The sequence below is a fragment of the Nansenia antarctica genome, assembly GCF_963989245.1.
Source record: "Nansenia antarctica genome assembly, chromosome: 2".
Lineage (NCBI taxonomy): Eukaryota > Metazoa > Chordata > Actinopteri > Argentiniformes > Microstomatidae > Nansenia > Nansenia antarctica.
Window position 1 is genome coordinate 35,363,502 of NC_137675.1, and position 27,500 is coordinate 35,391,001.

A 27,500-nucleotide genomic window follows, 5' to 3' on the forward strand; every position below is an offset into this window, starting at 1 on the left:
CCATAGACTCACCCCCCCACCCATACACTCACCCCTCCACCCATACACTCACCCCTCCACCCATACATCACCAGCGATCACTGACGTTCACACCTCATAGTACAGTCTTTTATTTAGTTAGAGTTCTGTTGGTTCAACATTTGAGTTAATAAATACTGTTGTTATACTTTAAAACTGTTGTGAGCCGAGGTCATAACACATCACCTTCTCAGTGGGTTAGAGTGTTACAGTTAGTATTTAGAGGCAGCATTACAGTTAGTATTTAGAGGCATTGCCTTTAAATTGTTTAACGTGGGTCAGACGTTTGGGGTAGCCTTCCACAGGCTTCCCGTAATGAGCCCGTCCCTCCTGACAGGACTGGTGTCACACATGTTCTACACAGCATAGATGTCAGGGCTTTGTGATGGCCACTCCAATACCTTGATTTTTGTTGTCCTTGAGCCATTTTGACACTTTGGAAGTATGCTTGGGGTCATTGTCCATTTGAAAGACCCATTTGTGACCAAGCTTTAACTTCCTGGCTGATGTCTTGAGATGTTGCTTCATTATATCCACATCATTGTCCTTCCTCATGATGATGAAAATCTATTAATTGTGCACCAGTCTCTCCTGCAGTAAAGCACCCCCACAACATAACCCTCTTCTCTTCTGCGACTTGCAAGCCTCCCCCTTTTTCGTCCAAACATAACAATGGTCATTATGGCCAAACAGTTACATTTGTGATTTTTTTTTACATTATCAGACCAGAGGACATTTCTCCAAAAAGTTAGATCTTTGTCCCCATGTGGAGTTGCAAACTGTAGTTTGGCTTTTTTGTGGCGGTTTTGGAGCAGTGGCTTCTTGCTGGCTGCGGATGTGTTTTGCTGTGTCTTAATGTGGACAGATCCTTCTGTACCTGTTCTTAATGTGGACAGATCCTTCTGCACCTGTTCTTAATGTGGACAGATCCTTCTGTACCTGTTCCCTCAGGTCTGTACCTGTTCCCTCAGGTCTGTACCTGTTCCCTCAGGTCTGTACCTGTTCCCTCAGGTCTGTACCTGTTCCCTCAGGTCTGTACCTGTTCCCTCCAGCATTTCACAAGGTCCTTTGATGTTGTTCTGGGATTGATTTGCACTTTTCACACCAAAGTACGTCCATCTGTAGGAGACAGAACGCGTCTCCTTCCTGAGTGGTATGGCGGCTGTGTGGTCCCATGGTGTTTATACCTGCGTGCTGCTGTTTGTACAGATGAACGTGGTACCTTCAGGCGTTTGGAAATTGCTCCCAAGGATGAAACAGACTTGAGGTCTTGGCTGGTTTCTTTAGATTTTCCCATGATGCCAAGCAAAGAAGCACTGAGTTTGAAGGAAGGCCTTAAAATCCATCCACAGGTACACCTCCAATTAACTCAAATGATGACAATTAGCTTATCAGAAGCTTCTAAAGCCATCAAGAAGCTTCTAAAGCTGTTTAAAGGCACAGTCAACTTCTGACCCACTAGAATTGTAATATAGTGAATTATAAGTGAAATCTGTAAACAACTGTTGGAAAAATTACTTGTGTCATCCACAAAATAGAACCAACAATTGTTTTTTTAACATGAAATCCGTGGAGTGGTTTATTAAATGAGTTTGACAACAACCTAAGTGTATGTAAACTTCTCACTTCAACTCTATGTATCTGTCTATCTACGTATCTATCTAAACAATTCACTGTACATGCAAAACAAATGCGTATAATACATGTGTATTTGTGTGTGTGTGTGTGTGTGTGTGTGTGTGTATGTGTGTGTGTGTGTGTGTGCGCGTGTGCAAGGCAATCACATCAAACAATGATTTTAAGTCCACAGACATAATTAATTCATTATTCAGGATGATGATCAAGATGAATTAATTTGTAATACATGGTTTATGTATCAGTGAAATAAATACACGAAGAAGCAGTGAGACTTATTTAGCAACATCATTTATTAGCACAGCTCAGCCAAGTACAAAACAGCAACTATATATTTTATTACTAGTTTATTACTAGTTGTACTGCTAATTGTATCCTGTCTTATTTGTCACTTATGTCCTGTACTAGTGTCACTTTCTTATCTTGAATTATGCCTATTGCCTTATTGTCTTGTGCTGCAATGTCAGGAACCGAACCCTAAGAATTTTACTTTTGTATACTTGTATAATGTGACGTAACAATAAACTTGAAACTTGAACAGCTAAACTCAGTACAGAACAAGGCCTGGGGTGGTCCAGTGGTCTGGTACCATGGCCTGAGGTGGTCCAGTGGTCTGGTACCATGGCCTGGGGTGGTCCAGTGGGCTAGCACCATGGCCTGGGGTGGTCCAGTGGTCTAGCACCGCGGTCTGTGCCCTCTCCTCCTTACTTTCCTGTCTTTCTCCACTATCTCTATGCAATAAAACCACACTCCAGACACTAAAAAATTTAAAATAATAATGAATAATATTTTTTTTTTTATATATATATATAATTATTATTATTATTATAATAATAATAATCGGAACATCTCAGAACACTGAGTACAGAACAGCCCAGTCCGGCCCTGTTGGGTTCAGCTCAGAGGACAACTGGGAGGTGAGCAGTCTGATCTCACAGTGATGGACTGAAGTCCTGTTCAACACAAGGAGACAGGAGTCCTGTTCAACACAAGGAGACAGAGTCCTGTTCAACACCAAGGAGACAGGAGTCCTGTTCAACACAAGGAGACAGAGTCCTGTTCAACACACGGAGACAGAGTCCTGTTCAACACAAGGGGACAGAGTCCTGTTTAACACAAGGAGACAGAGTCCTGTTCAACACAAGGAGACAGAGTCCTGTTCAACACAAGGAGACAGGAGTCCTGTTCAACACCAAGGAGACAGAGTCCTGTTCAACACAAGGAGATATAGTCCTGTTCAACAAAAGGAGACAGAGTCCTGTTCAACACAAGGAGACAGAGTCCTGTTCAACACAAGGGGACAGAGTCCTGTTCAACACAAGGAGACAGAGTCCTGTTCAACACAAGGAGACAGGAGTCCTGTTCAACACAAGGAGACAGAGTCCTGTTCAACACAAGGAGACAGGAGTCCTGTTCAACACAAGGAGACAGAGTCCTGTTCAACACAAGGAGACAGGAGTCCTGTTCAACACAAGGGGACAGAGTCCTGTTTAACACAAGGAGACAGAGTCCTGTTCAACACAAGGAGACAGAGTCCTGTTCAACACAAGGAGACAAAGTCCTGTTCAACACAAGGAGACAGGAGTCCTGTTCAACACCAAGGAGACAGAGTCCTGTTCAACACAAGGAGACATAGTCCTGTTCAACACAAGGAGACAGAGTCCTGTTCAACACAAGGAGACAGGAGTCCTGTTCAACACAAGGGGACAGAGTCCTGTTCAACACAAGGAGACAGAGTCCTGTTCAACACAAGGAGACAAAGTCATGTTTAACACAAGGAGACAGGAGTCCTGTTCAACACCAAGGAGACAGAGTCCTGTTCAACACAAGGAGACATAGTCCTGTTCAACACAAGTAGACAGAGTCCTGTTCAACACACGGAGACAGAGTCCTGTTCAACACAAGGAGACAGGAGTCCTGTTCAACACCAAGGAGACAGAGTCCTGTTCAACACAAGGAGACAGAGTCCTGTTCAACACAAGTAGACAGAGTCCTGTTCAACACACGGAGACAGAGTCCTGTTCAACACAAGGAGACAGAGTCCTGTTCAACACAAGGAGACAGGAGTCCTGTTCAACACCAAGGAGACAGAGTCCTGTTCAACACAAGTAGACAGAGTCCTGTTCAACACACGGAGACAGAGTCCTGTTCAACATAAGGAGACAGAGTCCTGTTCAACACAAGGAGACAGAGTCCTGTTCAACACCAAGGAGACAGAGTCCTGTTCAACACACGGAGACAGAGTCCTGTTCAACAAAAGGAGACAGAGTCCTGTTCAACATAAGGAGACAGGAGTCCTGTTCAACACAAGGAGACAGAGTCCTGTTCAACACAAGGAGACAGGAGTCCTGTTCAACACAAGGAGACAGGAGTCCTGTTCAACACAAGGAGACAGGAGTCCTGTTCAACACCAAGGAGACAGGAGTCCTGTTCAACACAAGGAGACAGAGTCCTGTTCAACACAAGGAGACATAGTCCTGTTCAACACAAGGAGACAGGAGTCCTGTTCAACACAAGGAGACAGAGTCCTGTTCAACAAAAGGAGACAGAGTCCTGTTCAACACAAGGAGACAGGAGTCCTGTTCAACACAAGGAGACAGAGTCCTGTTCAACACAAGGAGACAGGAGTCCTGTTCAACACAAGGAGACAGAGTCCTGTTCAACACAAGGAGACAGGAGTCCTGTTCAACACAAGGAGACAGAGTCCTGTTCAACACAAGGAGACAGGAGTCCTGTTCAACACAAGGAGACAGAGTCCTGTTCAACACAAGGAGACAGAGTCCTGTTCAACAAAAGGAGACAGAGTCCTGTTTAACACAAGGAGACAGAGTCCTGTTCAACACAAGGAGACAGGAGTCCTGTTCAACACAAGGAGACATAGTCCTGTTCAACACAAGGAGACAGGAGTCCTGTTCAACACAAGGAGACATAGTCCTGTTCAACACAAGGAGACAGGAGTCCTGTTCAACACAAGGGGACAGAGTCCTGTTTAACACAAGGAGACAGAGTCCTGTTCAACACAAGGAGACAGAGTCCTGTTCAACACAAGGAGACAGGAGTCCTGTTCAACACAAGGAGACAGAGTCCTGTTCAACACAAGGAGACAGAGTCCTGTTCAACACAAGGAGACATAGTCCTGTTCAACACAAGGAGACAGGAGTCCTGTTCAACACAAGGAGACATAGTCCTGTTCAACACAAGGAGACAGAGTCTTGTTCAACACAAGGAGACATAGTCCTGTTCAACACCAAGGAGACAGAGTCCTGTTCAACACAAGGAGACAGAGTCCTGTTCAACACCAAGGAGACAGAGTCCTGTTCAACACAAGGAGACAGAGTCCTGTTCAACAAAAGGAGACAGGAGTCCTGTTTAACACAAGGAGACAGGAGTCCTGTTCAACACCAAGGAGACAGAGTCCTGTTCAACACAAGTAGACAGAGTCCTGTTCAACACAAGGAGACAGAGTCCTGTTCAACACAAGGAGACAGGAGTCCTGTTCAACACAAGGAGACAGAGTCCTGTTCAACACAAGGAGACATAGTCCTGTTCAACACAAGTAGACAGGAGTCCTGTTCAACACAAGGAGACATAGTCCTGTTCAACACAAGGAGACAGAGTCCTGTTCAACACAAGGAGACAGGAGTCCTGTTCAACACAAGGAGACAGAGTCCTGTTCAACACAAGGAGACAGGAGTCCTGTTCAACACAAGGAGACAGGAGTCCTGTTCAACACCAAGGAGACAGGAGTCCTGTTCAACACAAGGAGACATAGTCCTGTTCAACACAAGGAGACAGAGTCCTGTTCAACACAAGGAGACAGAGTCCTGTTCAACACAAGGAGACAGAGTCCTGTTCAACACAAGTAGACAGAGTCCTGTTCAACACAAGGAGACAGAGTCCTGTTCAACACAAGGAGACAGAGTCCTGTTCAACACAAGGAGACAGGAGTCCTGTTCAACACCAAGGAGACAGAGTCCTGTTCAACACCAAGGAGACAGAGTCCTGTTCAACACAAGGAGACAGAGTCCTGTTCAACACAAGGAGACAGGAGTCCTGTTCAACACCAAGGAGACAGGAGTCCTGTTCAACACAAGGAGACAGAGTCCTGTTCAACACAAGTAGACAGAGTCCTGTTCAACAACAAGGAGACAGGAGTCCTGTTCAACACCAAGGAGACATAGTCCTGTTCAACACAAGGAGACAGAGTCCTGTTCAACACAAGGAGACAGAGTCCTGTTCAACACAAGGAGACATAGTCCTGTTCAACACAAGGAGACAGAGTCCTGTTCAACACAAGGAGACAGAGTCCTGTTCAACACAAGGAGACATAGTCCTGTTCAACACAAGGAGACAGGAGTCCTGTTCAACACAAGTAGACATGAGTCCTGTTCAACACCAAGGAGACAGGAGTCCTGTTCAACACAAGGAGACAGAGTCCTGTTCAACACAAGGAGACAGAGTCCTGTTCAACACAAGGAGACAGAGTCCTGTTCAACACCAAGGAGACAGGAGTCCTGTTTAACACAAGGAGACAGAGTCCTGTTCAACACAAGGAGACAGAGTCCTGTTCAACTCAAGGAGACAGAGTCCTGTACAACACAAGGAGACAGAGTCCTGTTCAACACCAAGGAGACAGGAGTCCTGTTTAACACAAGGAGACAGAGTCTTGTTCAACACAAGGAGACAGGAGTCCTGTTCAACACAAGGAGACAGAGTCCTGTTCAACACAAGGAGACAGAGTCCTGTTCAACACCAAGGAGACAGGAGTCCTGTTTAACACAAGGAGACAGAGTCTTGTTCAACACAAGGAGACAGGAGTCCTGTTCAACACAAGGAGACAGAGTCCTGTTCAACACAAGGAGACAGAGTCCTGTTCAACACAAGGAGACAGAGTCCTGTTCAACACAAGGAGACAGGAGTCCTGTTCAACACAAGGAGACAGAGTCCTGTTCAACACAAGGAGACAGAGTCCTGTTCAACTCAAGGAGACAGAGTCCTGTTCAACACAAGGAGACAGGAGTCCTGTTCAACACAAGGAGACAGAGTCCTGTTCAACACAAGGAGACAGGAGTCCTGTTCAACACAAGGGGACAGAGTCCTGTTTAACACAAGGAGACAGAGTCCTGTTCAACACAAGGAGACAAAGTCATGTTTAACACAAGGAGACAGGAGTCCTGTTCAACACCAAGGAGACAGAGTCCTGTTCAACACAAGGAGACATAGTCCTGTTCAACACAAGTAGACAGAGTCCTGTTCAACACACGGAGACAGAGTCCTGTTCAACACAAGGAGACAGGAGTCCTGTTCAACACCAAGGAGACAGAGTCCTGTTCAACACAAGGAGACAGAGTCCTGTTCAACACAAGTAGACAGAGTCCTGTTCAACACACGGAGACAGAGTCCTGTTCAACACAAGGAGACAGAGTCCTGTTCAACACAAGGAGACAGGAGTCCTGTTCAACACCAAGGAGACAGAGTCCTGTTCAACACAAGTAGACAGAGTCCTGTTCAACACACGGAGACAGAGTCCTGTTCAACACAAGGAGATATAGTCCTGTTCAACAAAAGGAGACAGAGTCCTGTTCAACATAAGGAGACAGGAGTCCTGTTCAACACAAGGAGACAGAGTCCTGTTCAACACAAGGAGACAGAGTCCTGTTCAACACAAGGAGACAGAGTCCTGTTCAACACCAAGGAGACAGAGTCCTGTTCAACACAAGGAGACAGAGTCCTGTTCAACAAAAGGAGACAGAGTCCTGTTCAACATAAGGAGACAGGAGTCCTGTTCAACACAAGGAGACATAGTCCTGTTCAACACAAGGAGACAGAGTCCTGTTCAACACAAGGAGACAGGAGTCCTGTTCAACACAAGGAGACAGGAGTCCTGTTCAACACCAAGGAGACAGGAGTCCTGTTCAACACAAGGAGACAGAGTCCTGTTCAACACAAGGAGACATAGTCCTGTTCAACACAAGGAGACAGGAGTCCTGTTCAACACAAGGAGACAGAGTCCTGTTCAACAAAAGGAGACAGAGTCCTGTTCAACACAAGGAGACAGGAGTCCTGTTCAACACAAGGAGACAGAGTCCTGTTCAACACAAGGAGACAGGAGTCCTGTTCAACACAAGGAGACAGAGTCCTGTTCAACACAAGGAGACAGAGTCCTGTTCAACACAAAGAGACAGGAGTCCTGTTCAACACAAGGAGACAGGAGTCCTGTTCAACACAAGGAGACAGAGTCCTGTTCAACACAAGGAGACAGGAGTCCTGTTCAACACAAGGAGACAGAGTCCTGTTCAACACAAGGAGACAGAGTCCTGTTCAACAAAAGGAGACAGAGTCCTGTTTAACACAAGGAGACAGAGTCCTGTTCAACACAAGGAGACAGGAGTCCTGTTCAACACAAGGAGACATAGTCCTGTTCAACACAAGGAGACAGGAGTCCTGTTCAACACAAGGAGACATAGTCCTGTTCAACACAAGGAGACAGGAGTCCTGTTCAACACAAGGGGACAGAGTCCTGTTTAACACAAGGAGACAGAGTCCTGTTCAACACAAGTAGACAGAGTCCTGTTCAACACAAGGAGACAGAGTCCTGTTCAACACAAGGAGACAGGAGTCCTGTTCAACACAAGGAGACAGAGTCCTGTTCAACACAAGGAGACAGAGTCCTGTTCAACACAAGGAGACATAGTCCTGTTCAACACAAGGAGACAGAGTCCTGTTCAACACAAGGAGACATAGTCCTGTTCAACACAAGGAGACAGAGTCTTGTTCAACACAAGGAGACATAGTCCTGTTCAACACCAAGGAGACAGAGTCCTGTTCAACACAAGGAGACAGGAGTCCTGTTCAACACAAGGAGACAGAGTCCTGTTCAACACAAGGAGACAGGAGTCCTGTTCAACACAAGGAGACAGAGTCCTGTTCAACACAAGGAGACATAGTCCTGTTCAACACAAGTAGACAGGAGTCCTGTTCAACACAAGGAGACATAGTCCTGTTCAACACAAGGAGACAGAGTCCTGTTCAACACAAGGAGACAGGAGTCCTGTTCAACACAAGGAGACAGAGTCCTGTTCAACACAAGGAGACAGGAGTCCTGTTCAACACAAGGAGACAGGAGTCCTGTTCAACACCAAGGAGACAGGAGTCCTGTTCAACACAAGGAGACAGAGTCCTGTTCAACACAAGTAGACAGAGTCCTGTTCAACAACAAGGAGACAGAGTCCTGTTCAACACAAGGAGACAGAGTCCTGTTCAACACAAGGAGACAGGAGTCCTGTTCAACACAAGGAGACAGAGTCCTGTTCAACACAAGGAGACATAGTCCTGTTCAACACAAGGAGACAGAGTCCTGTTCAACACAAGGAGACAGGAGTCCTGTTCAACACAAGTAGACAGAGTCCTGTTCAACACAAGGAGACAGAGTCCTGTTCAACACAAGGAGACAGAGTCCTGTTCAACACAAGGAGACAGAGTCCTGTTCAACACAAGGAGACAGGAGTCCTGTTCAACACCAAGGAGACAGAGTCCTGTTCAACACCAAGGAGACAGAGTCCTGTTCAACACAAGGAGACAGAGTCCTGTTCAACACAAGGAGACAGGAGTCCTGTTCAACACCAAGGAGACAGGAGTCCTGTTCAACACAAGGAGACAGAGTCCTGTTCAACACAAGTAGACAGAGTCCTGTTCAACAACAAGGAGACAGGAGTCCTGTTCAACACCAAGGAGACATAGTCCTGTTCAACACAAGGAGACAGAGTCCTGTTCAACACAAGGAGACATAGTCCTGTTCAACACAAGGAGACAGAGTCCTGTTCAACACAAGGAGACAGAGTCCTGTTCAACACAAGGAGACATAGTCCTGTTCAACACAAGGAGACAGGAGTCCTGTTCAACACAAGGAGACATAGTCCTGTTCAACACAAGGAGACAGGAGTCCTGTTCAACACAAGTAGACAGAGTCCTGTTCAACACCAAGGAGACAGAGTCCTGTTCAACACCAAGGAGACAGGAGTCCTGTTCAACACAAGGAGACAGAGTCCTGTTCAACACAAGGAGACAGAGTCCTGTTCAACACAAGGAGACAGAGTCCTGTTCAACACCAAGGAGACAGGAGTCCTGTTTAACACAAGGAGACAGAGTCCTGTTTAACACAAGGAGACAGAGTCTTGTTCAACACAAGTAGACATGAGTCCTGTTCAACACCAAGGAGACAGGAGTCCTGTTCAACACAAGGAGACAGAGTCCTGTTCAACACAAGGAGACAGAGTCCTGTTCAACACAAGGAGACAGAGTCCTGTTCAACACCAAGGAGACAGGAGTCCTGTTTAACACAAGGAGACAGAGTCTTGTTCAACACAAGGAGACAGGAGTCCTGTTCAACACAAGGAGACAGAGTCCTGTTCAACATAAGGAGACAGAGTCCTGTTCAACTCAAGGAGACAGAGTCCTGTTCAACACAAGGAGACAGAGTCCTGTTCAACACCAAGGAGACAGGAGTCCTGTTTAACACAAGGAGACAGAGTCCTGTTCAACACAAGGAGAGAGAGTCCTGTTCAACACCAAGTAGACAGAGTCCTGTTCAACACAAGGAGACAGAGTCCTTTTCAACACAAGGAGACAGAGACCTGTTCAACACAAGGAGACAGAGTCCTGTTCAACTCAAGGAGACAGAGTCCTGTTCAACAAAAGGAGACAGAGTCCTGTTCAACATAAGGAGACAGGAGTCCTGTTCAACACAAGTAGACAGGAGTCCTGTTCAACACCAAGGAGACAGGAGTCCTGTTCAACACAAGGAGACAGAGTCCTGTTCAACACAAGGAGACAGAGTCCTGTTCAACACACGGAGACAGAGTCCTGTTCAACACAAGGAGACAGAGTCCTGTTCAACACAAGGAGACAGAGTCCTTTTCAACACACGGAGACAGAGTCCTGTTCAACACAAGGAGACAGAGTCCTGTTCAACTCAAGGAGACAGAGTCCTGTTCAACAAAAGGAGACAGAGTCCTGTTCAACATAAGGAGACAGGAGTCCTGTTCAACACAAGTAGACAGGAGTCCTGTTCAACACAAGGAGACAGGAGTCCTGTTTAACACAAGGAGACAGAGTCCTGTTTAACACAAGGAGACAGAGTCCTGTTCAACACAAGGAGACAGAGTCCTGTTCAACACAAGGAGACAGAGTCCTGTTCAACACCAAGGAGACAGGAGTCCTGTTTAACACAAGGAGACAGAGTCCTGTTTAATACAAGGAGACATAGTCTTGTTCAACACAAGGAGACAGGAGTCCTGTTCAACACAAGGAGACAGAGTCCTGTTCAACACAAGGAGACAGAGTCCTGTTCAACACCAAGTAGACAGAGTCCTGTTCAACACAAGGAGACAGAGTCCTTTTCAACACAAGGAGACAGAGTCCTGTTCAACACAAGGAGACAGAGTCCTGTTCAACACCAAGTAGACAGAGTCCTGTTCAACACAAGTAGACAGAGTCCTGTTCAACACAAGGAGACAGAGTCCTGTTCAACACAAGGAGACAGGAGTCCTGTTCCACACAAGGAGACAGAGTCCTGTTCAACACAAGTAGACAGAGTCCTGTTCAACACCAAGGAGACAAAGTTCTGTTCAACACACACACACACACACACACACACACACACACACACACACACACACACACACACACACACATACACATACACACACATACACATTCACATTCACACTAGGGGCTAGGGGACGAGGAGACTAAGGGACAAGGAGGCTAGGAGACAAGGATACTAGGAGACAAGGAGAAAAGGAGACTAGGAACTAGGAGACAAGGAGGCTAGGAGACAAGGAGGCTAGGGGACAAGGAGACAATGAGACTAAGAGACAAGGAGACTAGGAGACAAGGAGACAAGGAGGCTATGGGACAAGGAGGCTTGGAGACAAGGAGACTAGGAGACAAGGATGCTAGGGGACAAGGAGGTTAGGGGACAAGGAGACTAGGGGACAAGGAGACTAGGAGACAAGGAGACTAGGAGACAAGGAGACAAGGAGGCTAGGAGACAAGGAGACTAGGATACAAGGAGGCTAGGGGACAAGGAGACTAGGAGACAAGGAGACTAGGAGACAAGGAGGCTAGGAGACAAGGAGGCTAGGGGACAAGGAGACTAGGAGACAAGGAGACTAGGAGACAAGGAGGCTAGGGGACAAGGAGACTAGGAGACAAGGAGGCTAGGAGACAAGGAGGCTAGGGGACAAGGAGACTAGGAGTAAAGGAGGCTAAGGGACAAGGAGGCTAGGGGACAAGGAGGCTAGGAGACAAGGAGACTAGGAGACAAGGTGGCAAGGGGACAAGGAGACTAGGAGACAAGGAGGCTAGGAGACAAGGAGGCTAGGGGATAAGGAGACTAGGAGACAAGGAGGCTAGAAGACAAGGAGGCTAGAAGACAAGGAGACTAGGAGACAAGGAGACTAGGAGACAAGGAGGCTAGGAGACAAGGAGGCTAGGGGACAACTAGACTAGGAGACAAGGAGGCTAGGGGACAAGGGGACTAGGGGACAAGGAGACTAGGAGACAAGAAGACTAGGAGACAAGGAGGCTAGGAGACAAGGAGGCTAGGGGACAAGGAGACAAGGAGGCTAGGAGACAAGGAGGCTAGGAGACATGGACATTCTCACTGACACATGCAACTGTTTTTCGACCCTCTAGTGCTTCTCCAAAATCCAAAAAGTTGGCTGCTTACTGTCTGTCCCATGCATGCCTGTTGACTTCCTGTGTCTGTCCAAATTTGCATACTGTATGTATTGCTAATTCTCTAATGCTGTTAGTGTGCTTTCTGCTGTGCTTAATGTTGTTTGGATTTATGTGGATGTGTGATGCTGTCCCTTTAACTTGATGCTGTGACTGTAAGTGGAGGAGGTGTGGAGATGTACGTATGTTTTTATTCTTTTAACTGTGCTGGAATTTTGGATGTGTGCCGCTGTCTGTCGTGTGTGTCTTTGTTTTTAACATGTAACCTGATTTCTTTTCAGCCCCTCCCCCCCACCCCCCAAGAGGCTTTTGTCTTTTGCCAGGCCGCCAATGCAAATAAGAATTAGTTCTTATTGGCCCTGCCTGGTTAAATTAAAATAAATAAAAAACTAGGAGGCTAGGGGACAAGGAGGCTAGGAGACAATGAGACAAGGAGGCTAGGAGACAAGGAGGCTAGGAGACAAGGAGACTAGGAGACTAAGGGCCCTATTATGCACTTCATAAGTCTTAAGCAATAAGACGAGGCGGTAGATCTAAACTTAAGACGTGGAGGCGTGGTCAAGGCCACTTTGCTATTATGCGTGCGGTAGTGGGCGCCTAAGACCCGGCGCTAAGCCCAGAAATTAGTCATGGGTGTGTTTTGGGCGTCTTCTCAATCAACCCAATCAGCGTGCCAGGTGCCATTCCCTTTAAGAACCGGCTGCGTTAAGTCATAAGCGCTATGCTATTATCCAGTTCATAGGCGCTAGACTTCATGCACGTTTTGAACACCAAGGAGACAGGAGTCCTGTTCAACACCAAGTAGACAGAGTCCTGTTCAACACAAGTAGACAGAGTCCTGTTCAACACAAGGAGACAGGAGTCCTGTTCAACACAAGGAGACAGGAGTCCTGTTCCACACAAGGAGACAGAGTCCTGTTCAACACAAGTAGACAGAGTCCTGTTCAACACCAAGGAGACAGAGTTCTGTTCAACACACAGACACACAGACATACACACACACACACACACACACACACACACACACACATACACATACACATACACACACATACACATTCACATTCACACTAGGGGCTAGGGGACGAGGAGACTAAGGGACAAGGAGGCTAGGAGACAAGGATACTAGGAGACAAGGAGACAAGGAGACTAGGAACTAGGAGACAAGGAGGCTAGGAGACAAGGAGGCTAGGGGACAAGGAGACAATGAGACTAAGAGACAAGGAGACTAGGAGACAAGGAGACAAGGAGGCTATGGGACAAGGAGGCTTGGAGACAAGGAGACTAGGAGACAAGGAGGCTAGGGGACAAGGAGGCTAGGGGACAAGGAGACTAGGGGACAAGGAGACTAGGAGACAAGGAGACTAGGAGACTAGGAGACAAGGAGACAAGGAGAGAAGGAGACTAGGAGACAAGGAGGCTAGGAGACAAGGAGACTAGGGGACAAGGAGACTAGGAGACAAGGAGACTAGGAGACAAGGAGGCTAGGAGACAAGGAGGCTAGGGGACAAGGAGACTAGGAGACAAGGAGGCTAGGGGACAAGGAGACTAGGAGACAAGGAGGCTAGGAGACAAGGAGGCTAGGGGACAAGGAGACTAGGAGTAAAGGAGGCTAAGGGACAAGGAGGCTAGGGGACAAGGAGGCTAGGAGACAAGGAGACTAGGAGACAAGGTGGCTAGGGGACAAGGAGACTAGGATACAAGGAGGCTAGGGGACAAGGAGACTAGGAGACAAGGAGGCTAGAAGACAAGGAGGCTAGAAGACAAGGAGACTAGGAGACAAGGAGACTAGGAGACAAGGAGGCTAGGAGACAAGGAGGCTATGGGACAACTAGACTAGGAGACAAGGAGGCTAGGCGACAAGGGGACTAGGGGACAAGGACACTAGGAGACAAGGAGACTAGGAGACAAGGAGGCTAGGAGACAAGGAGGCTAGGAGACAAGGAGGCTAGGAGACAAGGAGGCTAGGAGACATGGACATTCTCACTGACACATGCAACTGTTTTTCGACCCTCTAGTGCAGGGGTCCCCAAACTTTTTTCTGTGAGGGCCACATCATTTTTCCTTTCTGTGATGGGGGGCCTGGGTTGGTCTCTAACATAAAATAATATGGAACGGAGTGGAATGGAGGCGGTTGCGCAAAGCAATTGCGCGCAGGAGAGCACTGGTGGATGCAAACAAAGTCTAAACAGTTGAATTTGGATGGAATGTATACCTATAGTGATATGTCAATGAAATATAATCAGTTTTACAGTCTGATACTTGAGGAAGGACCCTCATCATACACGGGGGGACCCATGAAGCAGGGCTGTCTGGGGGTCCTTAAACGAGCATCAAACACTTAATTTCTTGCATTCTGGTGAATTTAGATGCAATTTGTGCCCTTTCTGCATCAATTTATGGTGGAAATGTATTTCCAATTATTTGCGAAACAGCGCCCCCACCACCACGTCGGTGCAATGCCGCAATTGCAGTTAGAAATTACACGTTGTTCAAAGGGCCGGTCCAAGTGTGGGGGTGGGCCGTGTTCGGCCCGCGGGCCGTAGTTTGGGGACCCCTGCTCTAGTGCTTCTCCAAAATCCAAAAAGTTGGCTGCTTACTGTCTGTCCCATGCATGCCTGTTGACTTCCTGTGTCTGTCCAAATGTGCATACTGTATGTATTGCTAATTCTCTAATGCTGTTAGTGTGCTTTCTGCTGTGCTTAATGTTGTTTGGGTTTATGTGGATGTGTGATGCTGTCCCTTTAACTTGATGCTGTGACTGTAAGTGGAGGAAGTGTGGAGATGTACGTATGTTTTTACTCTTTTAACTGTGCTGGAATTTTGGATGTGTGCCGCTGTCTGTCGTGTGTGTCTTTGTTTTTAACATGTAACCTGATTTCTTTTCAGCCCCTCCCCCCCACCCCCCAAGAGGCTTTTGTCTTTTGCCAGGCCGCCAATGCAAATAAGAATTAGTTCTTATTGGCCCTGCCTGGTTAAATTAAAATAAATAAAAAACTAGGAGGCTAGGGGACAAGGAGGCTAGGAGACAATGAGACAAGGAGGCTAGGAGACAAGGAGGCTAGGAGACAAGGAGACTAGGAGACTTAGGGCCCTATTATGCACTTCATAAGTCTTAAGCAATAAGACGAGGCGGTAGATCTAAACTTAAGACGTGGAGGCGTGGTCAAGGCCACTTTGCTATTATGCGTGCGGTAGTGGGCGCCTAAGACCCGGCGCTAAGCCCAGAAATTAGTCATGGGTGTGTTTTGGGCGTCTTCTCAATCAACCCAATCAGCGTGCCAGGTGCCATTCCCTTTAAGAACCGGCTGCGTTAAGTCATAAGCGCTATGCTATTATGCAGTTCATAGGCGCTAGACTTCATGCACGTTTTGAACACCAAGGAGACAGGAGTCCTGTTCAACACCAAGTAGACAGAGTCCTGTTCAACACAAGTAGACAGAGTCCTGTTCAACACAAGGAGACAGAGTCCTGTTCAACACAAGGAGACAGGAGTCCTGTTCCACACAAGGAGACAGAGTCCTGTTCAACACAAGTAGACAGAGTCCTGTTCAACACCAAGGAGACAGAGTTCTGTTCAACACACAGACACACAGACATACACACACACACACACACACACACACACACACACACACACACACACACATACACATACACATACACACACACATACACATTCACATTCACACTAGGGGCTAGGGGACGAGGAGACTAAGGGACAAGGAGGCTAGGAGACAAGGATACTAGGAGACAAGGAGACAAGGAGACTAGGAACTAGGAGACAAGGAGGCTAGGAGACAAGGAGGCTAGGGGACAAGGAGACAATGAGACTAAGAGACAAGGAGACTAGGAGACAAGGAGACAAGGAGGCTATGGGACAAGGAGGCTTGGAGACAAGGAGACTAGGAGACAAGGAGGCTAGGGGACAAGGAGACTAGGGGACAAGGAGACTAGGAGACAAGGAGACTAGGAGACAAGGAGACTAGGAGACAAGGAGACAAGGAGAGAAGGAGACTAGGAGACAAGGAGGCTAGGGGACAAGGAGACTAGGAGACAAGGAGACTAGGAGACAAGGAGGCTAGGAGACAAGGAGGCTAGGGGACAAGGAGACTAGGAGACAAGGAGACTAGGAGACAAGGAGGCTAGGGGACAAGGAGACTAGGAGACAAGGAGGCTAGGAGACAAGGAGGCTAGGGGACAAGGAGACTAGGAGTAAAGGAGGCTAAGGGACAAGGAGGCTAGGGGACAAGGAGGCTAGGAGACAAGGAGACTAGGAGACAAGGTGGCTAGGGGACAAGGAGACTAGGAGACAAGGAGGCTAGGAGACAAGGAGGCTAGGGGACAAGGAGACTAGGAGACAAGGAGGCTAGAAGACAAGGAGGCTAGAAGACAAGGAGACTAGGAGACAAGGAGACTAGGAGACAAGGAGGCTAGGAGACAAGGAGGCTAGGGGACAACTAGACTAGGAGACAAGGAGGCTAGGGGACAAGGGGACTAGGGGACAAGGAGACTAGGAGACAAGGAGACTAGGAGACAAGGAGGCTAGGAGACAAGGAGGCTAGGGGACAAGGAGACAAGGAGACAAGGAGACAAGGAGGCTAGGAGACATGGACATTCTCACTGACACATGCAACTGTTTTTCGACCCTCTAGTGCTTCTCCAAAATCCAAAAAGTTGGCTGCTTACTGTCTGTCCCATGCATGCCTGTTGACTTCCTGTGTCTGTCCAAATTTGCATACTGTATGTATTGCTAATTCTCTAATGCTGTTAGTGTGCTTTCTGCTGTGCTTAATGTTGTTTGGGTTTATGTGGATGTGTGATGCTGTCCCTTTAACTTGATGCTGTGACTGTAAGTGGAGGAGGTGTGGAGATGTACGTATGTTTTTACTTTTTTAACTGTGCTGGAATTTTGGATGTGTGCCGCTGTCTGTCGTGTGTGTCTTTGTTTTTAACATGTAACCTGATTTCTTTTCAGCCCCTCCCCCCCACCCCCCAAGAGGCTTTTGTCTTTTGCCAGGCCGCCAATGCAAATAAGAATTAGTTCTTATTGGCCCTGCCTGGTTAAATTAAAATAAATAAAAAACTAGGAGGCTAGGGGACAAGGAGGCTAGGAGACAATGAGACAAGGAGGCTAGGAGACAAGGAGGCTAGGAGACAAGGAGACTAGGAGACTAAGGGCCCTATTATGCAATTCATAAGTCTTAAGCAATAAGACGAGGCGGTAGATCTAAACTTAAGACGTGGAGGCGTGGTCAAGGCCACTTTGCTATTATGCGTGCGGTAGTGGGCGCCTAAGACCCGGCGCTAAGCCCAGAAATTAGTCATGGGTGTGTTTTGGGCGTCTTCTCAATCAACCCAATCAGCGTGCCAGGTGCCATTCCCTTTAAGAACCGGCTGCGTTAAGTCATAAGCGCTATGCTATTATGCAGTTCATAGGCGCTAGACTTCATGCACGTTTTGAAACACGAGCGCGCCTCCGCGGTTTGCGCATGCGCGCTGACCCACTTCTTAAGAAGTCGGTCGGCGGAGGCGCGCTCGTGTTTCAAAACGTGCATGAACTCTAGCGCCTAAGAACTTTTCAAACCACTTCTTAGCGCTAGGCGCAAAGTCAGATCGCATAATAGCAGGGGCGCCTAGCGCACTTCATTAACATATGAACACTCCCACAATGAGTAATATATGCACGGGAGTCTTACGTCTTATGTGTGGGCGCCTAGCGACACCTGCATAATAGCAGTAGCGCGTATGAAGCGCATAATAAGGGTGGCGGTAGGTCTTAACCTGGCGGTGCGTCTTAATTAAGACTTAAGACTGCAAGTTAAGAAGTGCATAATAGGGCCCTAAGAGTCTTGTCTAGTCTACAAATTCAAGTTTTCCAGGAGGAGAGTGAACTTGGAGTGATACACACACACGCAACCACACACCCACACCCACACACCCACAGTGATGCATTCATGATGTCTTCATCTGCACCCAACACCCTGATGGCCCAAAAACGCATTGAGTCACAGAGAGAGAGAGAGAGAGAGAGAGAGAGAGAGAGAGAGAGAGAGAGAGAGAGAGAGAGAGAGAGAGAGAGAGAGGCGAGAGAGAGGGAGGGGGAGGGAGAGAGAGAGAGAGAGGAGAGAGAGGGAGGGGGAGGGAGAGAGAGAGAGAGAGGAGAGAGAGGGAGGGGGAGGGAGAGAGAGAGAGCGAGGGTGAGGGAGACAGGGAGAGGGGAACAGAGGGGGAGGGGAGAGAGGGAGGGGGAGAGAGAAAGAGAAAGGGGGAGAGAGAGAGAGTGGCAGAGTGAGAGGGAAAAGAGAGACAGAGAGGGAGCAGGAGAGGGAGACAGATAGCAAGGGAAAGGCAGAGAGAGAAAGAGGGGGGAGCGAGAGGAAAAAGAGATGAAAGAGAGAGAGAGGAAAGAGAGAGAGAGAGAGAGAGAGAGAGAGACAGACAGACAGAGAGAGAGACAGACAGAGAGAGAGAGAGAGAGAGACAGACAGACAGACAGACAGACAGACAGAGAGACTTACTTTGGCATGGTTTTCAGGTGATTTTCCCTCAGCTCCAGGATCCGTAGTTTAGACAGTCTGAGAATGAGACAGGTTAGGGTGAGACAGGTTAGGGTGAGACAGGTTAGGGTGAGACAAGATAAGGTGACACAGGACAGGGTGAGACAGGTTAGGGTGAGACAAGATAAGGTGACACAGGACAGGGTGAGACATGGTACAGTGAGACAGGTTAGGGTGAGATAGGATATGGTTAGACAGGTCATGGGGAGGGTAAGACAGGTCAGAGGGAGGGTGAGACAGGTCAGATGAAGGGTGAGACAGGTCAGGGCGAGGTAGGGTGGAGGGTGAGACAGGTCAGGGGGGGTGAGACAGATCAGTTGGAGGGTGAGACAGGTCAGGGGGGGTGAGACAGGTCAGGGGAAGGTGTGACAGGTCAGGTGGAGGGTGAGACAGGTCAGGGGGGGTGAGACAGGTCAGGGGGGGTGTGACAGGTCAGGGGGGTGAGACAGGTCAGGGGGGGTGAGACAGGTCATGGGGGTGAGACAGGTCAGGGGAAGGTGAGACAGGTCAGGGGAAGGTGTGACAGGTCAGGGGGGTGAGACAGGTCAGGGGGGGTGAGACAGCTCACCTGCCAAAGTTAGCGGGCAGGTACTCCAGGAAGGCGTCGTTTAAGAACAGCTGCGTCAAGTTGAGAAGCTGCGTGAACCCGTCTGGCAGCCTGGGGAGGGGTGAGACAGCTACTACGTTACCATAGAGACAGGCAGACAGACAGACAGAATGACAGACAGACAGGCAGACAAACAGGCTGACAGACAGACAGACAGACAGACAGACAGACAAGAGAGGTTAAGAGAGTTCGGGCCCTATTATGCACTTCATAAGTCTTAAGCAATAAGACGAGGCGGTAGATCTAAACTTAAGACGTGGAGGCGTGGTCAAGGCCACTTTGCTATTATGCATGCGGTAGTGGGCGCCTAAAACCCGGCGCTAAGCAAAGAAATTAGTCATGGGTGTGTTTTGGGCGTCTTCTCAATCAACCCAATCAGCGTGCCAGGTGCCATTCCCTTTAAGAACCGGCTGCGTTGAGTCATTAGCGCTATGCTATTATGGAAGTCCTAAGAAGGAGGTCAGCGCGCTTCTCTGCAGAAGAAAGTAACAAGCTCGTGCATGAGGTCAAGGCTCGTCAGTTCGCAATCTTTGGAACGGCGCGAAATCCTCCCCGAGCCGAGGTGGTGAAACAGGCGTGATCATCATCATAACCCATCATCATCATCATAACCTATCATCATCATAACCCATCATCATCATAACCTATCATCATCATAACCCATCATCATCATCATAACCCATCATCATCATAACCCATCATCATCATCATAACCCATCATCATCATCATAACCCATCATCATCATCATAACCCATCATCATCATCATCATAACCCATCATCATCATCATAACCCATCATCATCATAACGTGAATATATTATAGCATTATTAACAGTTGGATCACCAATTGAAAGCGCTAAAATGCTTAGATCACGAATCCAGGATTGATTTGAGATTTGGCCTACCTGTCAGCCCGAGGTAACAAAGTCGTTGCCGGTATATGCGCTCGGCGCGCCGTCTTCGTCTATCATAATTCCTTCCTAGGATATATTCCATTGTTCTCTCTCTCTGGCTTAACATTTGCCAGTGGTGGCATTTATACTGTGACCGTAATTGACGTCTTGCCGTGGAGCCACGTGCGTGTTCATGTGTGCCCACATGCATGCGCAAACCGCGGAGGCGCGCTCGTGTTTCAAAACGTGCATGAAGTCTAAACTTAAGAACTTTTCAAACCACTTCTTAGCGCTAGGAGCAAAGTCAGATCGCATAATAGCAGGGGCGCCTAGTGCACTTCATTAACATATGAACACTCCCACAATGAGTAATATATGCACGGGAGTCTTACGTCTTATGTGTGGGCGCCTATCGACACCTGCATAATAGCAGTAGCGCGTATGAAGCGCATAATAAGGGTGGCGGTAGGTCTTAACCTGGCGGTGCGTCTTAATTAAGTTAAGAAGTGCATAATAGGGCCCAGAATGTCTCTGTAGGTACAGGGCTAGTGAAAGGGACTTTTCCAGATGGGGAAGTTCTGTACTTTCCAAGAAACAACAGTGAAAGGTCATAAGGTCATTGGCTATAAGGGGTTTCAGATGAAAGGTCATTGGCTATAAGGGGTTTCAGATGGGCATGACGCGACGGACTTCAGTATAAAAAAAGATGCCACAGTCCAGCTGATGACCACTCCGTGGGTCGGACAGGGTAAGACCTGATGCTTGGAGTCGTGCAGGGTATGGGGCACAGGTATCTTAGACCCAAGCTTTATCACTTAGAAATGCTTCCCCCAGCCAATGCCTGGAGTGATCCCAGCAAACTTAGAGGGTTTCTCACTGAATAATACTTAATACTTAAAAGGTCTCAGATCTGGATTATTTTTGGAACCGACTTCCATTGTAATGGGGAAGTGAAACCGAGGCTCTGCCGAGGGATGATTTGGCCTCTAAGGATACAGGCTGTAAAGATACAGTAAAACCTTAGATTCATTGCTCATTATAGGAACTAAATGGTTAGCCTAGCCTAACAATATATTATCACTTTTGGGGGAAGTTTTCCTTCCCGATAAACTAAGTACCTGCAACCACAACAACTCGCACTCGTTAAGGATAGAGCTGTTAACTACAGGGGCCTATGTGCCATACACTATTGTGTGTTACTTGTGGGGTATGGCCATAGGAGGTAGCAAGTGAGACTGTAGGACATAGAGAACAGCATGGTGAATCTATTCAGCCACTAGCCTAAATATCTAAGACAACCAAGCGGGTAAGACCCCGTGTGACATAGATTTGACCTTTTAGACAGAGGGCTAGAACCAGAGCACTGTACTGTGCTATTAGCCGGGAGACAACACACACACACATACACACATACACACACACACACACTGTGGCAGCCCTCTCCCTATCATGCACGTGCTGGGGCGTCAGCCGCGCAGAGAGCGCCCACAAACCCCTATACTAGGCCAGCGAGAGAGAGAGAGAAAGAGAGAGAGAGAGAGAGAGGTAGAGAGATCCGCTCACACAGCTGTCTCTCATCCGCCACATCAGCGCAGCACCAACCGCGGGCTCGAGGCAGCTGTGCCCAGGGCCGGACACTCGACATAACACACACACAAGAGAGAGAGAGAGCTATGCCACTCCACATAACACACACACAGGGTTCCCACACCTTCTGACATCAAATTCAAGCACCTTTCAAGGACTTTCAAGACCCAGATCCCTCAAATTCAAGGACCCAACACGGCATAGTTTGAGACAGATGAGAATTTATATAATAGGAACTATCCAGTCACAGAAAACAATTAAAAAGCGAGGCTTGAATGTGTGAACTCTAGATGGTCTCTTGTCTTCTCTACCACAGCACAGCAAAACAATATATTGTGTAATATGTGTAAAGTTACTGTGTATAGAGCAATACAGAGACCTTATTTACGATTTGACGAGCTAAGTAACTCCTCGTTTATTTCCATAGTAAAAGCTTTAAACAAAACATGTTGCAGAGCAGAAACCGTGCATGAACATGACCAAAAACACATGAACATGAAATATTTTTCAAAAATAAAAGATTAGAAAAAAATGTGTTGCGGAGTGGGTCCCGAAAGGGAGAAGCAGCGGGAGCGGGTCCCGAAAGGGAGAAGCAGCGGGGGGAAAGACTCGCTCAGCACGTCGGTGACGGTGCTGAGCTGTGCGGGACTAAATAAATACTTATTCCACACCTGTTCCTCTGTGTCGACCTCCCTCTGTGCCTAGAGACCCTTACATCTGGCACCCAACGCGGGGCACAGAGAGGGGGTCGGCACACACACCCAGAGGATCATGGATTCATCGTTCCAGGTGGTGGCGCACCTGGCCCGGATGCAGCAGGCGCAGGAGGTGATGGCGGCGGAGATGTTGCGGGGACAGGCGGAGCAGCGGGCCATGCTCCGCGAGCTACTGGACCGCACCGAGCCACCCGGGGGAGGTCCCCGGGTTCGGGCCCAGAGGAGGGGGGTGCGGGACGAGCCGGAGGCCGTTCTCGACCCCTTCCCCGACAACCACCTGCCCCTACCGCAGGTTCCAGCCCCGGGCCCATCCCCGGTCCCGCTCCGCGCCGACGGGCCGGCGGGGCGCGGCCTGGGGTACGGCCTGGGGTGGAGCCGCGGCGGGAGCCACCAACGCCTGCCCCGAGGACGGGGCGGGCCACCGGGGGGAGGAACGCACACGGGGGGCCAACCTCCACCCCACAGACGGCCCCACGAACGGTAGAGGAGGGATGCTAGCGATGCGGACAGCCTGGCCACCTCCGCCGGGACTGCCCCGAGATGGAGGTGGGTCAGGTAATCCGCGTCGTCGGCGGTCCGACCCTTCCCCCGCGTCCAGGACAGGCGTTTTACATCCCAGTAAGGGTACAGCGCGAGACGCACCAGGCGCTGTTGGATTCTGGTTGCTTCCAGACCATGATCCACCAGCGCCTGGTTCGACCCGGGGTATTGTTAGAGGCATCGCGGGTTGGGATAATGTGTATACATGGGGATTGTCACAAGTATCCGGTGGTCACCATCGAAATTCGTTATGGGGGAAAAAAAATATAGTGTCAAGGCGGCGGTTAGTCCTTAATGCTTAAGTCAATGATCCGTAAGTTCATACACGAAGATAGTCGCAATTGGCATAAGTGGTTAGACCCTCTGTTGTTCGCAGTGCGGGAAGTACCCCAGGCTTCCACGGGGTTTTCCCCCTTTGAGCTCCTGTACGGGCGCAAGCCACGGGGCGTCCTAGACCTGATTAAAGAAAGCTGGGAGGAAGGGTCTAGTGACAGTAAAAATGAAATACAATACGTCCTGGACCTACGAGCAAAGCTCCACTCACTGGGGGTTATGTCACGGGAGCATTTGCTCGAGGCCCAGGAGCGTCAAAAACAGCTGTACGACAGAGGGACTAGACTAGGCAATTTCGCACCGGGAGACAAAGTCCTCGTATTACTGCCCACGTCTAGCTCTAAATTACTCGCCAAGTGGCAAGGGCCGTTCGTGGTCACACGGCGAATTGGGGATGTAGACTACGAGGTAGTGCGGTCGGATAGAGGGGATAGCACGCAAATATACCACATTAATCTCTTAAAAAAATGGAACGACGTGGTCCCTGTTTCCCTGGTGACGCTACTTCCCGAGAAAGATGAATTCGGGCCGGAGGTCCCAAAAACTAGTACTAGCGCCCCGGCCTGCTTAGGCGACCATCTCTCGGTGAACCAGCGGGCGGACGTTGATCAATTGCAACATAGGTTCGCAGATATGTTCTCCCCTATACCCGGTCGTACTCGCCTCATAGAGCATCAGATAGTTACGCAACCGGGTGTTACGGTACGTACGCGGCCATACAGGCTGCCGGCTCACAAACGAGATGTGGTGAGCCGGGAATTAGACGCTATGCTAAAACTGGGTGTGGTCGAGGAGTCGCACAGCGACTGGTGCAGCCCCATCGTGCTGGTGACAAAGTGCGATGGGTCTGTACGGTTCTGTGATGACTATAGACGGGTGAACGCGGTGTCAAAGTTCGATGCCTACCCTATGCCCCGGATCGACGAGCTCCTGGACCGGCTTGGCACGGCTAAATATTACACGACATTGGATTGCACGAAGGGATACTGGCAGATACCATTATCGCCGGTATCCCGGGAAAAAACGGCATTCTCTACCCCGCGGGGTTTATTCCAGTTCACCGCGCTTCCGTTCGGGTTGTTTGGGGCCCCGGCCACGTTTCAGCGGCTGATGGACCGTATTCTGCGGCCGCACTCTGCGTACTTAGATGACATTGTCATCTATGCGGACACCTGGCCGCAGCATATGCAGAGGGTGGCTGCGGTACTACAGTCGCTGAGGCAGGCGGGACTGACGGCTAACCCGGCGAAGTGCGTGATCGGGCGGGGGGAGAGGTTGTTTGGGGCCCCGGCCACGTTTCAGCGGCTGATGGACCGTATTCTGCGGCCGCACTCTGCGTACTTAGATGACATTGTCATCTATGCGGACACCTGGCCGCAGCATATGCAGAGGGTGGCTGCGGTACTACAGTCGCTGAGGCAGGCGGGACTGACGGCTAACCCGGCGAAGTGCGTGATCGGGCGGGGGGAGATCCGGTATCTGGGGTACATCCTGGGCGGTGGGGAGGTGCGACCGCAGGTGGACAAAACCACTGCGATCACCGCCGCCCCGCGGCCCAGGACCCGGAAGGACGCGAGGCGGTTCCTGGGACTGGCCAGCTACTACCGTCAGTTTGTGCCGGGGTTTTCGGAGCTGGCCCACAGGCACTGATCCACAGGCTATTCACATCATAGCAGGAGATTTCAATCATGTCGACCTGAAGGCAGTACTACCCAAGTTCTATCAGCATGTGAAATGTGCAACAAGAGGAGAAAAAACACTGGACAAGGTATACACCAACATCAAACGTGCTTACAAGGCTAGTCCGCTAGCTCATCTAGGCATGTCTGACCATGTGTCAATCCTCCTGATCCCTGCATACACTACCATGGGGAAAAGTGCTCCCATCACCACTAAGACTGTCAGAACCTGGCCAGAAGGGTCCGCTGCACTGCAGATCTGCCTAAATGACACCCTATGGCAGAAATATGAGCATGAGGACCTGGAACAGTACACGTCGTCGGTTCTGAACCACATAGTGAACTGCACCAACTCAGTCACCGTGGACAAACGGGTCCGGGTCTACCCCAACACGAAGCCATGGATGACTGGGAAGGTCCAAAAACTGATCAACGAGAGGGACAACGCCTTCTTCGCAGGGAAGAGCACACCGCTGTACAGCTCCACCAGGGCCAACCTAAAGCGCGGAATCAAAGCGGCCAAGGCAGACCACAGAGAGAAGATTGAGGAATGCCTCCTGAGCAACGACTCCAGGTGGATGTGGCAGGGGGTTCAGCAGATGACAAACTTCAGAGCCAACAGGCTCACAGCCGCAGAGGACGACCCCCTGCTGGCGGGAAAGCTGAACACCTTCTACGCCCGGTTCGACGAGGGGCGAACGGAGGTAACCGCAACACAAACACCACTCTCTCCAGCTCTCAGCAGCCTCACCCTCACAGAGCATGAAGTGCGACGCGTACTGAAGGCGGTGGACCCCAGGAAAGCCTCGGGGCCGGATGGCGTCCTGGGACGGGTGCTGAGAGACTGCGCCGACCAGCTGGCCGGGGTTTTCACCAACATCTTTAACCAGTCCCTGTCCCAGGCCACCGTCCCACCCTGCCTGAAACCTCAACTATCATCCCAGTCCCGAAGAAAAGCACGGTGAGCTGCCTAAACGTCTACCGCCCGGTGGCACTCACACCAATCATCATGAAGTGCTTCGAGAAACTAGTCCGGGCCCACATACTCACACGCCTCCCGCCCAACCTGGATCCATACCAGTTCGCCTACGACTTCACCCCCGTCCACCCCAGCAACTCCATCGTAAAGTTTGCAGACGACACCACCGTGGTGGGATGTATCTCGGGGGGGGACGAGGCGGTGTACAGGGATGAGGTAGAGCAACTGAGCAAGCTGTGCAAGGTTAACAACCTGCTGCTGAACAAGTCAAAGACCCAGGAAATCATCGTAGACTTCAGGAGGAAAAAGTCCGAGATCCAGCCCCTGCTCATCGACGGAGAGAGCGTGGAGAGAGTCTCAACCCTCCGATTCCTGGGGATGCACATGCGGGATGACCTGACCTGGAAGGACAACACAAAAGGCACCATCAAGAGGGCACAACAGCGGCTATACACCCTGAGATGCCTCAGGAAGGAACATAGCAAGCAGGAGATACTGGTGACCTTTTACCGCGGCGCAGTGGAGAGCATCCTCACCTACGGCATCTGCAACTGGTTCTCCAGCTGCACAACAGCGGAGAGAAATGCGCTACAGAGAGTCGTGAGAACAGCACAGAAGATCACGGGCGCCCCCCTCCCCTCTCTGGAAGAGCTGTACAACACACGCTGTCTCAGGAAGGCCTCCAAGATCTCCAGGGACCCGACCCACCCTGGGTACGTACACTTTACCAGGCTGCCCTCGAAAAGGCGGTTCAGGACCCTGGCCGCTAAGACAAACAGACTGAAGAACAGCTTCTACCACAGGGCCGTCCAGGCCCTGAACACAGCAAAGACCTAAGTTCTGGGCCCTGGACAGTCTGGACGGATTGTATGGCAGCTGCTGGACTGAAAAAATCAGGTGTAGTGCTGAGGCACAAACATGTACATTTCAAGCCTGCAAACTGTGACACTTTAAATAACGTGAAACAATACTATTGTGCAATATGACAACCCTAGTCGTCTATCTGTACAGTATAGTACAGTGGATTGTGTACATAGCCTTTATTTATGTAAACCAGCTCCTTCCCTTCTTGTGATGTTTTTTTTTTTTAAGTTTTTTTTTTTTCCCTTTCCTAACACCAGGGGAGCCACCCCTCCTAAATTTCGTTGTTTGGTACCTGTACTGTAGCAATGACAATAAAGTCCATTCATTCATTCATTCATGTTACCTGGT

General features: G+C 49.4%; 1 protein-coding gene across 1 annotated transcript in view; it reads right to left on the reverse strand.

Annotated features, from left to right (window-relative positions):
- The window catches only part of lrrc7 (leucine rich repeat containing 7), a gene marked incomplete at both ends in the record, with an annotated part of 166,178 nt that overhangs the window by 84,171 nt on the left and 54,507 nt on the right, over positions 1-27,500 (reverse strand). The window contains 2 exons of the mRNA XM_080523009.1: positions 18,915-18,971; positions 19,522-19,611. Coding sequence (XP_080379135.1) covers positions 18,915-18,971; positions 19,522-19,611 — 147 coding nt within the window. The remainder of the gene's footprint in view (positions 1-18,914; positions 18,972-19,521; positions 19,612-27,500) is intronic.